General features: G+C 28.2%; 1 protein-coding gene across 1 annotated transcript; it reads left to right on the top strand.

The window, feature by feature from the left end:
• The first annotated feature begins 823 nt into the window (after nucleotides 1-823).
• Nucleotides 824-11,574, top strand: LOC100215927 (uncharacterized). Its single transcript, XM_065807458.1, has 2 exons — nucleotides 824-1,217; nucleotides 9,883-11,574. The coding sequence occupies exons 1-2, from the start codon at nucleotides 1,013-1,015 to the stop codon at nucleotides 11,193-11,195; spliced, it is 1,518 nt and encodes a 505-aa protein (XP_065663530.1). The 5' UTR covers nucleotides 824-1,012; the 3' UTR covers nucleotides 11,196-11,574.
• The last annotated feature ends 2,190 nt before the right edge of the window (nucleotides 11,575-13,764 follow it).

Below are 13,764 nucleotides of genomic sequence, written 5' to 3'. Positions count from 1 at the left end.
TTTTAACTTGGTAGTTGAATTTAAATAACTTATTAGTTACAGTTTCTAACTTGGTAGTCGAATTTGAATAACTTATTAGTTACAGTTTCTAACTTGGTAGTCAAACTTAAATAACTTGTTAGTTACAGTTTCTAACTTGGTAGTTGAATTTAAATAACTTATTAGTTACAGTTTCTAACTTGGTAGTTGAATTTAAATAACTTATTAGTTACAGTTGCTAACTTGGTAGTCAAGTTTAAATAACTTATTAGTTACAGTTTCTAACTTGGTAGTCGAATTTAAATAACTTATTCGTTACAGTTTCTAACTTGGTAGTCGAATTTAAATAGCTTATTAGTTACAGTTTCTAACTTGGTAGTCGAATTTAAATAACTTGTTAGTTACAGTTTCTAACTTGGTAGTTGAATTTAAATAACTTATTAGTTACAGTTTCTAATTTGGTAGTTGAATTTAAATAATTTATTAGTTACAGTTTCTAACTCGGTAGTCGAATTTAAATAACTTATTCATTACAGTTTCTAACTTGGTAGTCGAAATTAAATAACTTATTAGTTACAGTTGCTAACTTGGTAGTCGAATTTAAATAACTTATTAGTTACAGTTTCTAAATTGGTAGTTGAATTTAAATAACTTATTAGTTACAGTTGCTAACTTGGTAGTCGAATTTAAATAACTTATTAGTTACAGTTGCTAACTTGGTAGTCGAATTTTCAAAATATAATAGTTAAAAGATTATTAAAAATAAATATGAAATTATTATATTATATAAATATATTATAAAAAATAGATTTGAAATTAAAAAAAAAAAATTTATTTTTTGAATTAATAGTTCATAAATAAAAATAGTTCATAAATAGTTTCAACTTTTGCAAAAATTGAAATATTACAAAACATTTGCTCCAACCCAAATATTATTGAACATCATGGTTTAAAGATTGAGTTGTCAATCTTTTTTTTTTAATTTAAATTTGACTGTTGTAGCAATAGATGATGGAACTTAAACAAATTTGAAATGGCTGAGATTTTTGTAGCTAGAATTTCATTAAAACTAGCTTGGAGTCTTTTTGCCCCAGCAGGAGCTTCTAGATTAGAGCAAGGAGATGTTACAGAAGAAAAAATACGACAGATGTTACTAAATGAATTTCAAAAGATAAATGAACACCTAAATGCTTTGAGAAGAAAAGAACTTGTTGCTGCAATTGGATTATTAGAAACAGGTTTTAACTTTATAAATATTCATTTGTGTGATTTTATCTTTGGTTAATTTCTAGTAACTAACTATTTTTATTTATTGTTTTATTATATTTCTTAAATATTGAAAGTCTTAGATATATCTGTATCAGTCACAGGCAATGACTTGCAAATTACTCGGAGAACATTATTTTTTTGTAAAGTTGATAAGACTAATAAAATTAATTATATTAGTCAAATTTCCCTTCATTATTTTGGTTTACATTAATTTTCTTTTGTTAAGCAAAATCTTTGCATGTTGTGGAAATGAAACTGTTTTTGCACATCTAATGTATCAAAACTATTATTTTTAAAGTTCTTTTTCTTGTGCAACTTCTATCCAAAAAATACTATCATTATCTGAATGACAAATCATGAAGGGACAGTATACAGTGAAATGACATAAGCTGTCCGTATGACAAATCTTTGAGTTTTGATCAAAAAAACAAAAGATAATAGTAGTATTTTTCTATTCATCCAAAATTTCTTCTAGGGAATCATTTTTATCATTGTTGTTCTTAAACATTGACCAATAATTTATTTTTTGTATCCATTTTAGATATATACTTTTTTATGTATCAACTATAAATAAATACAAAATACATAGACTAAAACAGTATTTCAAACAGAAAGTACTTTTGTTTTTTAAAAAAAATATAAAATCTGGTTGTGACTGCAACAGTGAGAAAATTCTAAAGCATCAATGTGAGAGGGAACTAGATGAAAATAAGTTTTTAGTGCATGAAGGGACAGAAACAGTGAAAGGACATGACTTGGCCAAATGACAAATCATGCTTTGAGTTCTGATTGGTAGAACAAAAGATAATGATAGTATTGTTTGAAACCATTATAGCATTTGTCAAAAAAAGAAAGAGATGTAGTATTACAACATTAGGAGATTTAAGCATAAGGTTTAACTAGAGCAGGTCCAATTACATTTACAATACATTTTGGACCTTGCCTAGAAGAGAAAAGACATCATTAGAAGAATCTGTCCAAAAATTACAACATAATTCCATACACAGACAAATAAGAGTTTGGTAGTAGATGGAATCGAGAGAAAGTAAAGGCAAGCACAGTGAAGAGAGTTCATATATATAAAGCAACCTTAGCAGATGTTAACTTTGCTGTATATATATGCTGTCACTCAAGGAAGATCACACTCAAGTTCAGCTGTCCGCTCTAAGCGATCAAAAACTTATTTAAATTAATAATAGTTTTTATCAAGACTAGAGTATATAATTGTGTCAATTAAACACTTTAGATTTAAGAAAGTCAGGAAGATCATTACTATAGAAATGAAACAATACAAGACCAAGGGTGGAACATTGTGTTATCCCAGAAGTTACTAAAAATGAAGAAGAGTATTAGCCTTCAAGGATGACTTCGATACTGCAGTTAAAAAGGATTGATTTAACAATTTTAAAAACCTCCTCATATACACCATATAAAACAAGTTTATGGAGAGGTCCAGCATGTCAGACTTTATTGAAAGTCTTTGATATGTGAAGAGCAATAGCTTTTGTTTCACTGCTTCCATTCACAATCTTTTTGTTGCAGCAGTTCAAAAGTTAGCAGCAGAACGACATGATTGAATCTTGATTGTCAGAGTTTGCTCAAGATGACATGTTAGAATTTGTCAATTAACTCAAACAACTTGCAACTAATAGAGAGAAGACTGATTGGAAGATAGTTAGAGACATCAGAGTGTTCTCCGGAGTTTAGTTAAATAGAGGATAGTGCAGAGAGTTTTAGACGCTGACAGGAAGTCTGGACTAGAGAGAGTCAATTAATCGTTTATCCAATATTGATGGACAAATATTTGTAAGATAATATTTGTTTAAATTATTCATAGTGTATTGAATACATTTGTATACCAGTATTAGTTTAACAAATGTATATTCATTAAACAAATAAACAGGAATGACTTTAGTATAAAAAAGGGTAGAGGATAGAATGAAATAATTATTTAGTATAAAAAAGGGTAGAGGATAGAATGAAATAATTATTTAGTATAAAAAAGGGTAGAGGATAGAATGAAATAGTTATTTAGTATAAAAAAGGGTAGAGGATAGAATGAAATAGTTATTTAGTATAAAAAAGGGTAGAGGATAGAAATTTATTTAATTATTTAGCGAATTTTACCATTTTGCAAATATTTTTTGATGTTGTAGAGAATCTTTTTGATTCTCTCTAACATTTGATGATATTTAATTTTAATACAAAAGAAATTTTTTTTTGGTGAATTTTTAAAATTTTGGTCGTAAAGAAAATTCGTTCCAATTAAGCTTAAAATGTTACCTTGTATAGCTTTTTACACTGGTCAAAAATCCTTTTTTATAATTAAGTATGCTATTTCTGGTAAAAAGCTATGAGTTAATAATAGAAACAGTGAAATGGGGTTATATGAAATACGCTAATTATCACATTTAAATAAATGAAGCTTTTATGGATTAATAGTATCTAAACTGACCAATGAATCTCTATAAATTCTTAATAAAAACTTTAAATTGATTATGAAATCTATTTAAATGTAAAACATGCCTCAAAAAAACATGCACATACACAATTTGCTCTTTTTTGTATGTAATACGTTTAAAACACCACTATCTCAAAAGTTTTTGTCATCTTAACCACCAGAATCAAAGTCAGTGCCACCACAACTACCATTACTAACTACACCATCTCAGCCACTGCCTTCTGAATCTCCATTCAACAATCTACACAAAATGCTTTTTTTTAATTAATTGTTCTTTTAATTACCCATCGATTTGCGCATTAAATAAAGTTTCTTAAAAATCTTTTAGAAAAAAAATTTTTTAATATATTTAACACGCACCTTAAAATTCTTAAAAAAAACTTAAAAAAATTTGCTACCGCTTTTTCGCTGAACAATGATTTGTTAAACGAATAACACTATACTACATATTTATTAAACATTTATTTGGTGAACAAGTATTATTCATTCAGTAATCATTTAACCATTAAAATTCACAACCATTCAATGAATATTTGTTAAAATATTAGTTTATTGAATAATCATCACTCGTTAAAATATTAGTTTATTGAATAATCATCTAGTGTTAGAGTGTTGTAGAATATTGGAAAATGCTTAAAACCTTTTGAACTTTTAAATGCTTAAAAAATTGTCATGAAAACAAGATTAAGATAAGCACTTGTTAAATGCTTAAAATATTGTCATGAAAACGAGATTAAGATAAGCACTTGTTAAAGGTAATAAAAATAGTAAAGATAAGAAGTTTAGTAATAAAGAGAGTACTGGGTAACTTTATTAATTTATTAGATTATTATTAGTCTAACAAGTCTAACATGGAATTAGAGGAAAAGTTGTTTGCAAATTTTTGTTTTCATATCCTTAGGAGAGGTATAAAGAACCCATGTATTAAAGATGATTGTTATTATTAAAATTTTAATAAAATAAAAATTTTTCAATCTTATTGTCATTACTAAGTTTATTATCTTTTTCTACTATAAGTAAATCTTGGCACTATACTTTTTTTAATTTACATTAACAATCTCCCAGAAATTCTCACATCTAAGGTGGCATTGTTTGCTCATGATACTATCATTTTTTCTTGTCTTGATAAGAATACTGTTGCCATATCTGGAGCGTTTCTTCGAATGATGTCCTTTCTCTTTTAGACAAGGTGCAAATACGCTTTGTAAACAGTTGGACTTGCTCTTGCAGCCAACCTTCAACCATTGTCACACTGTCATAATGTTGTTTTTCTTCTTGACCATCAGTTTTTTGGAATTCGCTCCCTTTATCTTGTTTTCTTGATTCATATAATTTGCAATCTTTTAAGTCTGTTAATTGTTATCTTGCTTTATAAACTTCATATTTTCTCTTCCAGTAACATTCAACTTTAATAAAGGTTGCTTGCAGCCTTGTTGAAAGTAAAGATGTTTAAAAAAAAAATCTTTGAAAATTTAGTGAAATTTTGCTCTTAGGTTCTGAATCAAGATATGATTGCATATAAAGTGAGTAATGTTTTGTTTTTCAGCTTCATCAGAATATTATACACCTATTGTTGCATCATACTGATAGACTGTTCTGAATGGTCATTAACAAAATTTAAAGTTTCTACATACTTTAGAAACGATGGTGGGTTTTTTCCAATCATTTCCAATTTTTAAGGCTTATTGAAAAAGGATTAAAGTCAGAAAGAAGGATTTGGATTAGTTGTTTCTTTAACTTTCAAGTTGTCTCCTAAAGTTGTCTCCTAGAGTTTAGGAGACAAGTTGACTCCTAAACTCTCAAGTTGTCTGTTTTAGGCGTTTATTGACCTTTCGATAATCACTTGTTTTTCTTATGTCTAACTTTCATAACCTAACACCAATTCCTTATTCAGGTAGGATAAGTTGATAAACTTATCCTAATAAGAAATAGGTGGTAGGATAAGTTGAGCAGAACAAAAATAAATCTTTACTACTAAATATAACTTACAACTTTGTTAAGTAAATATTATAATGTCAATTTAAATTGTTATTAAATATATACTAATTTAAACTGGTATTAAATTAAAAACATAATTATAAAAGATAGTTCATAAACTTTTTATATTAAAAAAATAAGTTATATAAAAGATGGTTTCATATAAATCATTCTCCTTATTTGGAAAATACATTAAAATTTTACACTATTAAGTTTTATAAGCTAAAATGTGAGATAAAACTTTATTGATATTTGTTTACTTTATTAACAATGTTGTAAGTATATAAATAGTTAAATACAGAATTTGGCGTCAAGTGAATGTTACGATACATTCCCAATCTAGGCTATGTTGATAATCGTTTTGTAGATCATTCTAAATCTAATTTTGTGGTGCCAATTTTACTTCATATCTATGAGTAAATGAGTAAGTAATAGGTATATAAGCTATTTGGCTGCACATATTATAAAACAGGAAATAGCATATTTTAAACGTAAATGCAGGTCTTATAATAGAGTCCATAATAGTTACATTAAAGAAAATTTTTAAAATGTCAGAGGAAAAAAAATTAGTTTACAGATAATTCAAAGGTGTTTGATATTATATATACAGTATCGGACAAAACATAGTGGACAAACTCAAATTTAGAACAAAAGTTGATCAAAAACTAAAAATAAACTAGTAAAACAATTGAACATATTATTTTTTATGTAGTTTATTATGTTGTTAACAAAATTTAAAACTTTTAAATCATACTAAAAATCACTAAAAAAGTTTTATAACACATTTTCCCTTGATTTCATTGTCTTTATTCAATATACCGTATTATTTTGCTTTCACTTTTATCATGACATTACTCTAAAATAATAAAATAGATTTTGGAACGTCTGACCAATTATTTTTTTAATTTAACTAAAAATAGATTTAACTCGTGATATATGGCGTATATTGCAACTTAAAATGGCTTACGACAAATTATGAAGTGTTTTATGTGAAAATATTATAAAAGATTTTAAAAGCAGAAAACGTCAAGCTGAAATTTGTAGAAAATATAATATAGCTAAATCGTCAATAGCAAAACTGTCAAATTATTTGGATCTCGTGACTGCTATAAAGCAAACCATCGTGCGGACGTCCAAGAAAAACATCAAAAGACTAGATCGAATAATTGTTAAAAAGCTTAAAAAAGATCCATTTTTGTCATCCACAAAATTAACCGAAAAACTTGAATTACAAATCTCTAATCACGCTGTGCGACGAAGAGCTAACGAAGCAAAGTTGTTTTCTCGAATGCCTGACAATAAACCACTAACTTCTTTTAAAAATAGAAAGCTAAGACTTGCGTTTGCCAACGCACACCAAAATTGGACTGTAGACCAGTGGAAAAACACACTTTTTAGTGATGAATCAAGGTATAATCTTTTTGGAAGCGACGGCGAAAAGCGAGTCTGGAGACCAAAGAACACCAGATTCAATACTAAATTTACCAATAAGAGTGTTAAGCATGAAATGTCTGCTATGGGTTGGGGATGTTTCTCAGCACTAGGAACTGATTCTATTCACAAAATTAATGGGATTATGGACCGTTTTGTTAACAAAGATGTAATGGAAGATGTAATGTTACCACATGCTGAATAGGAGATGCCCCTAAAATGGATTTTTTTTAACAGGACGATGATCCAAACATATGTCAAAAATTGTAAAACAATGGTTCAAGGACAAAAATATCACCTTAATGGAGTGGCCTGCACAAAGCCCTGACTTGAATCCCATAGAAAATTTCTAGAAAATAATTGACAATAAGATTGAGCGTGCAAATGTGAAGACCAGTGAGGAATTATTTGAACAAATCAAGAAGGCCTAGTGAGAGATTGATATGAGAATTGTTGACTTATAATTGAGTCTATGCCTCAAATAATGAAAGCAGTAATTAAAAGTAAAGGAGGTCCTACCAAATATTAAGTTAATTTTTGAAGTTTTTCGAAAAATAATAAGTTAATTTTTGAAATTTTTTGAATTTTCAGTCGATTTTTTGAATGTCCATCTTGTTTTGTCCAAAGAAAAATGTAGTTTGTTAGGGAAATGTGTTATAAAACTTTTTTAGTGATTTTTAGTATGATTTAAAAGTTTTAAATTTTGTTAACAACATAATAAACTACATAAAAAATAATATGTTCAATTGTTTTACTAGTTTTTTTTAGTTTTTGATCAACTTTTGTTCTAAATTTGAGTTTGTCCACCATGTTTTGTCCGATACTGTAAAAATTTGTAAAAAACAAAATTCGAATTAAGTACAATCTTTAAGTTTTACTTCAAATATTTTATTTAAATATTATTTTACTTTAAAAGGACTGAGTATTAACACATGCCTAATAATAACGACCCTAAACATGATTACTGTTTACTCCAGTTTTATTAAAGATTTATTCAAATTATCATAAGCAATATTTAAATTATTTTTCTAATTATGAAAATTATAAGAATACAATGCATCGTTCAAGAGGTTTGATAAAAATAGCTCGCCCCGTTTTACCTTTCTAATTTTCTTTTACTTTTTTAATTCTCTAGAAATTGTAAGATATTATCTTTTTGTCATTTTTTTTAGTATATTTTTTAGATTCAAACTGCCAGCTCATAAGCGTTTTTTTCCATGCTTTATATAAGGTTACTTTCTATATATGTTTGTGTGCCACAAAATTTGAAATCAATTTTTGAAAGCTTTTTTCTCAACCAATTTTGCTCAAATTTTGCACACTTAATCATTTTCGATGACAATACAAGGAGATGGAAAAATTTGACCAAAAAAAGTTAATTAAGTTAACAAAAATTTAATTTGTATTTCCCCATACATTTTATTTATTTGATACGAATTGCGTATTACGTCACAAAAATCATTGATTTGCAAATTATTTGCAGTTTCGAAGACATTAAAGCGCAGCGATTCAAAACCCATTGTTTTTTAAGTCTTAAGTTATTAAGTTAAAAAACAAAAATTTAGTAAAAACAGTAATTTTTAAATTTAAAAAAAAAAAACAGTAATTTTTCCTTCTACAAAAGATAACAAAAAAAGAATTTCTAGGCCCAATAGAATTCTGCTTGCATAAAGCATGGATTTGAAAAAAGAATTTTTTTTGATTTACTAGTTTATATTAAACTTAACTTTGTTTAATTCCCAGAGCTGCTTTTTTTTATTTCTTTTTGAATTGTAATTTTACTTATGGTTATAATTAAACTCTGGCCTAGTCCCTTTAATAATAAAGTATTCCCTCTTTATTAATGTAAGTTGTGATTCGCTCATTCTTAATTTGTTTATTATACTTATCTGAAATAAATTGTTAAATAAAAAAGGTTTCTAGAAATTGTGCTATGGCATTGATTATCTTTTTCCAGATTTATCCGGACTTGTGATTGTTTCTTTTAACTTTTAGTTTTTCCTGATTTATAAAAATTTTCCGTACATGCAAGTTTATATATATTTTTGCAATATATGTTTTTAAACTTTTTCAGTCGTTACCCATACAAAAAATAAAAAAAGTTTTAATAAAGGTGAGAAAGCCATCAGTTCAAAACTAAATTTAGACAAATATAATGGATAAAACTTCCGGTTTTTCCTGGATTTTTTTTTTTTTTTGCAAAATATTTTCCTGATTTTTAAAATATGACCTGGATGATCTCTGCTAAATAAGCATATTAAAAAAGTTTTTATTAGTAAGAAAAAATCATAATATATATGCATTTACTATTGAATATAAAAAAATATTGGAAAAAATAAATGGCTCTCCTTCAAGATTCAAAAAGTTCATTTTTGCATCGTTTTTTTGATAAATCATTGTTAAGTGATCATAAAATGTTCTAATTTTTTGATGCATATTTGCTTAAAATCTAGGAGGCATGGTCTGATTTGAAAATTTCCTCAATTTGACTCCCCTTAATAATAGGTAAAAAATAAATATGCCCTTTTACTGTGGTTATTACTTTGTGAGCTTTTATTTAGTCAAGTTTTTTAATTTAATTTTTAAATTTTTATTTGATACTTTTAAAATTATAAACACGACACTTTCTTGGATTTAAGTAATAGTTTGTATATTTTGTGCTTCTGATTTCTGTTAACAAACATCGGTGTTCTTGCCTATTTTTTTTTTTAAATGCTTTTAAAAAATACGAAAAATCTAATTTGAAAAAAATATATATGTTTTAGGCGTGGAGCTGTTTCAAAAAGATAATGTCACTTCTTTACAAGAGTTTCACAAGTGTAGAGAGCATGCGCAAATGGCATTTGGCGTTGTAGCAGATATCAGCGACAAAATTTTAGCAACAAAAATTTTGGTTGTGGCGACTCTTCACGAATTTCATGACAACTTGTTAACTGCTAAAAGTTTGTGTTTAAAGTATTTAGAACGAGTGAATTCGCTACCCGAAGTTGCAAGATCCTGCGAGCTTGTTTTTTCGCCAGAAAGCAATTTTTCAAGTAAAATTTTATGTCTGAGTGGAAAATCAAAGCGAGATAATTTGTTAAATGAAGTTGCAGAAATTAATATGACAGTTTATAATCATTTAAACGAATCCAATCAGCATATAGTTCCGTCAGCAATTTGCTTTGGTAAATATCACATCAATCCTTTAACTGATATGATTTTATACAGGTTACCAAAAGTAGTTACCGAACTTCCTGTAGAATTAACTGAATTTATTTCAGTGTGCTATTCTGAACCTTATATTTTTGCTTCGCTTAGTCAAAATGATTCACTAAATAATGATGTTGTTGCAATAAATTGTCGAACTGGAAACATTAAGCACCTATTTGGACACGAAAAATCCGTTATGTCGGTGTGTGCGAACGAAAAATTTCTTTTTTCTGCGTCATTTGATAAAAATATAGTTGTTTGGGATATTGCATCCCTGGATCCTGTTAAAATATTAAGCGGACACGAAGGTTGTGTTAAATCTGTTTGTTTAACTGCGGAGCGGTTATTTTCTGGATCAACTGATGGCACAGTTAGAATATGGAGTCTTGAAACTTTTTCTTGTGAACACATTTTAAATGTTGCGAAGCCAGTCATAAAACTTGTTTGTTCTAGAAGAAAGTTTTTATTTTGTTTATGTGGCTTAAATGAAGTTCAAATTTGGGATTCTATACAACTAAAGTTGTTACATTCGTTTAGTGCTCCTGGAATGCCTTTTAGTATAGTTGCAAATGATAACTATTTGTACATTCTAACATCTTCTCCATCAGAAACAACCGTCCAGTGTTGGAACCTTGGGTCGTTAACTTTAAATCAGAGTTTTGCTGTTAGTACTAACTTTGTAAAATGCTGCGATACGCCATATTTTTTTTGTGGTGATAAAACTATTCAAATGAGTAGCAGTGCCAGCGGCAAACTAATAATCGAACAAGAAGTTGTGTTGGCTGGAAATGTTGCAGATAAAATTAAAACTATGTGGATGAATTCTCATGAGTTATTTGTTTTATGCCGATTGCAAAATAAACAACAATTTATTGTTAAATATTGATTTATTATTTGATTAGTGGTGTTATTTTTTATTTCATTAAAAAGATATATCTTTTTAATGAAATGAAATGGATCTTTGGATAGTTGAATTGTCGACTTGGTGCAGCTCGGATATGTCCAGTTTAAATGTTTTTTTATTGCCTAAATTTATAGTTTTTTTTTAATTCTAATAGCTGCAAACGTTATTTGACTAAAAATTTATTGTATGTTAATATACAATTGCACGCGCAATGCAATAATAAAAACACACAGTTGCGTGTTCCAATATTGCATTGCGTGTGCAATTAAAAAAAATTTTATTAAATTTGTACAATCTTTTTATATAATTTATATTAATTTTGATATTTTAATAATTAAAAAAAAAGAAAATACGTCATTTACGTCATATTATTTATTTAACTAATTAAAAAAATTTAATTTTGAATGCAATATTTCGAATCAAATAAGTGGAGCCATTTTCAAACTAAAAAACAATGTCATTTTTGTGTAAGTTTTTTATATTTAACAAAAACAGATTTCCAGTGGTGAGTCATCATTAAGTTTTTATTATCTCGGTTTAAAATCTTATTTTTAGAGTAGCAACATTGCAATCTGTCTATTTCAATATGCTCACGGATTTTTCTAGTGTAATTATTTGCGAAGACCGAAAGTGTTTGGGGATTATTCCAATTTATTGTTCCTTTGCAATGTTGTACTTGCTTCATAACTCCTGACGCTTTCCAATTCACTTTGGTCACATTTCTTTGATGCTCGGCTATTCGTGTTGTAACATTTTTTTCTAGTTTCACCTAGAGTGTTCTGAAATTGGCTCTTCAACAAATTATGATATATGGCTAATTACGTGCACACAACCTAAATTTACAAATTGTATATTTTTCGGGAAATTCAATCTATCTCTAGAGGAGAGTGCTCTGCCAATTAACATCTGAAAATTAAAGGTGCGTGCATACCTTACGTTAAAAATAAGCCTTTAATAAAAAGACGCTTATGTTCCATTTTCACCTGCAGTTAACCTTAAATGTGCCGTAGGAGCCCGTCTCATCGAATCAATAATGAAGATTTTTAAAAATGAAACCAGAGTTCTACTTAATATTTACTTTCGTCACAGTTTTCAGTAGTAGTAAAGATTAGTCAACTCAATTGTTCAATGCTGATATCAGCATTGAACAATGTTACCATGATAACATTGCTTTTTATTTTTACCAATTTAAAGGAGCGTGCTTACATGCTATTCTATTTTTTATCAGTTTGAACGAACGTGGTCTTTTCCTTGCTTTCGAAAACTTTCTTTTCTGTTAATCCCTTTTTGCTTTCTGTTAATAACTTTCTGGCTTTTTATTCAATGACATTATTCACAGCAGATTCTAGGCATTCATTATTTTGAATAATGTCTAGAATCTGTTGCTTTAATAAAGTTTGTTTAGACACATCTTCAAGTTTTTTTTTGTTTTTGTTTTTGCAATGGAACATCAGTTGAAAGTGATAAAGCATAATCGCAGTCTGTGAAAATATTTTCGACTGACCGGTCCGATTCCAGTTTTCTTAAAACCAGCAGTAGTGATAGCAGATCGCGAGGTTAGGATTATCTTGTTCTTCGCTTTTCGAAATAATTGTGTTATTGATTGAAACCTAAGTTATAATTAAAAGAGTTGTGGAGAAAACATAAATTAAAAAAAAGAAACTATTCATATGCCGTCTCCTGAATTTTTTAAATCGTTTATATTTCATAACCCAAAAATGCATGGATAGAACAAAACAATTCAAACCTCGCAAAATACTGCCGGCAAGTAGCCATTTTTAAGCAGTTTAGCTATTTGATAAATTGTTAAAAGTCAGGATGATTTCTCAGCCAATTTTCGACCTCCTGTGCTAGATTCTTACATCCGAAAGAAAGTTATGCTTTTCTTGCAGTGATTGCAATAAATCAAAAAACATTCCAATACTGACTTGATCTTGCTGTAAAAATTGCAGTGGTGACCACTAGTGGTGACCACTGTCAAAGTCATGTCACCACCACAAAGTCAGGGAATTTTATTTTCAAATTTGAGTGCACTCAAATTTGAAAATAAAATTCCCTGACTTTTCCATAACTTTTCATAAATTTCTAGTGGTAAAATATCCAGTGCCATGCGCTTAGTTTTTACCACTTTGATGACGTTTCTATGTCCAGTGACCACCCTGAATGGCTGTGGCATTCTTGCATAATTTTGGGTGTCAAGCTAAAAATCCTGAAAAAACCAGTTGACACCAGCTTGTTTATTTATTGAACTAAACCTTTTATGAGATTGTTATGTTGTTATGAGATTATTAAGTTTAGCAAACTGTTCAGCAAATTTCGAAAATCTTTAGATGTTTAATATGAGTTACAGCACATATTTCATTTCAACAGAAAACACACATTTTACTGATCCAAATGGCTTCAACGACGCTTGTACAGAGTTCAAATTATGTCTGTACCTTCTTTACGAAGTAACGTACTACATTCAACTGCTTGCATGCTTTTTAAAAATTCCATTTTTTTTCTGTCTTACAGCCTCAATAGCTGCTTACATAGACGTCTCACTCCAACA

This window comes from Hydra vulgaris, chromosome 10 (assembly GCF_038396675.1).
Source record: "Hydra vulgaris chromosome 10, alternate assembly HydraT2T_AEP".
In the NCBI taxonomy this organism is placed as follows: Eukaryota; Metazoa; Cnidaria; class Hydrozoa; order Anthoathecata; family Hydridae; genus Hydra; species Hydra vulgaris.
The sequence above is the reverse complement of the archived record's forward strand: the minus strand, read 5'-3'. Positions and strand labels throughout refer to the sequence as shown.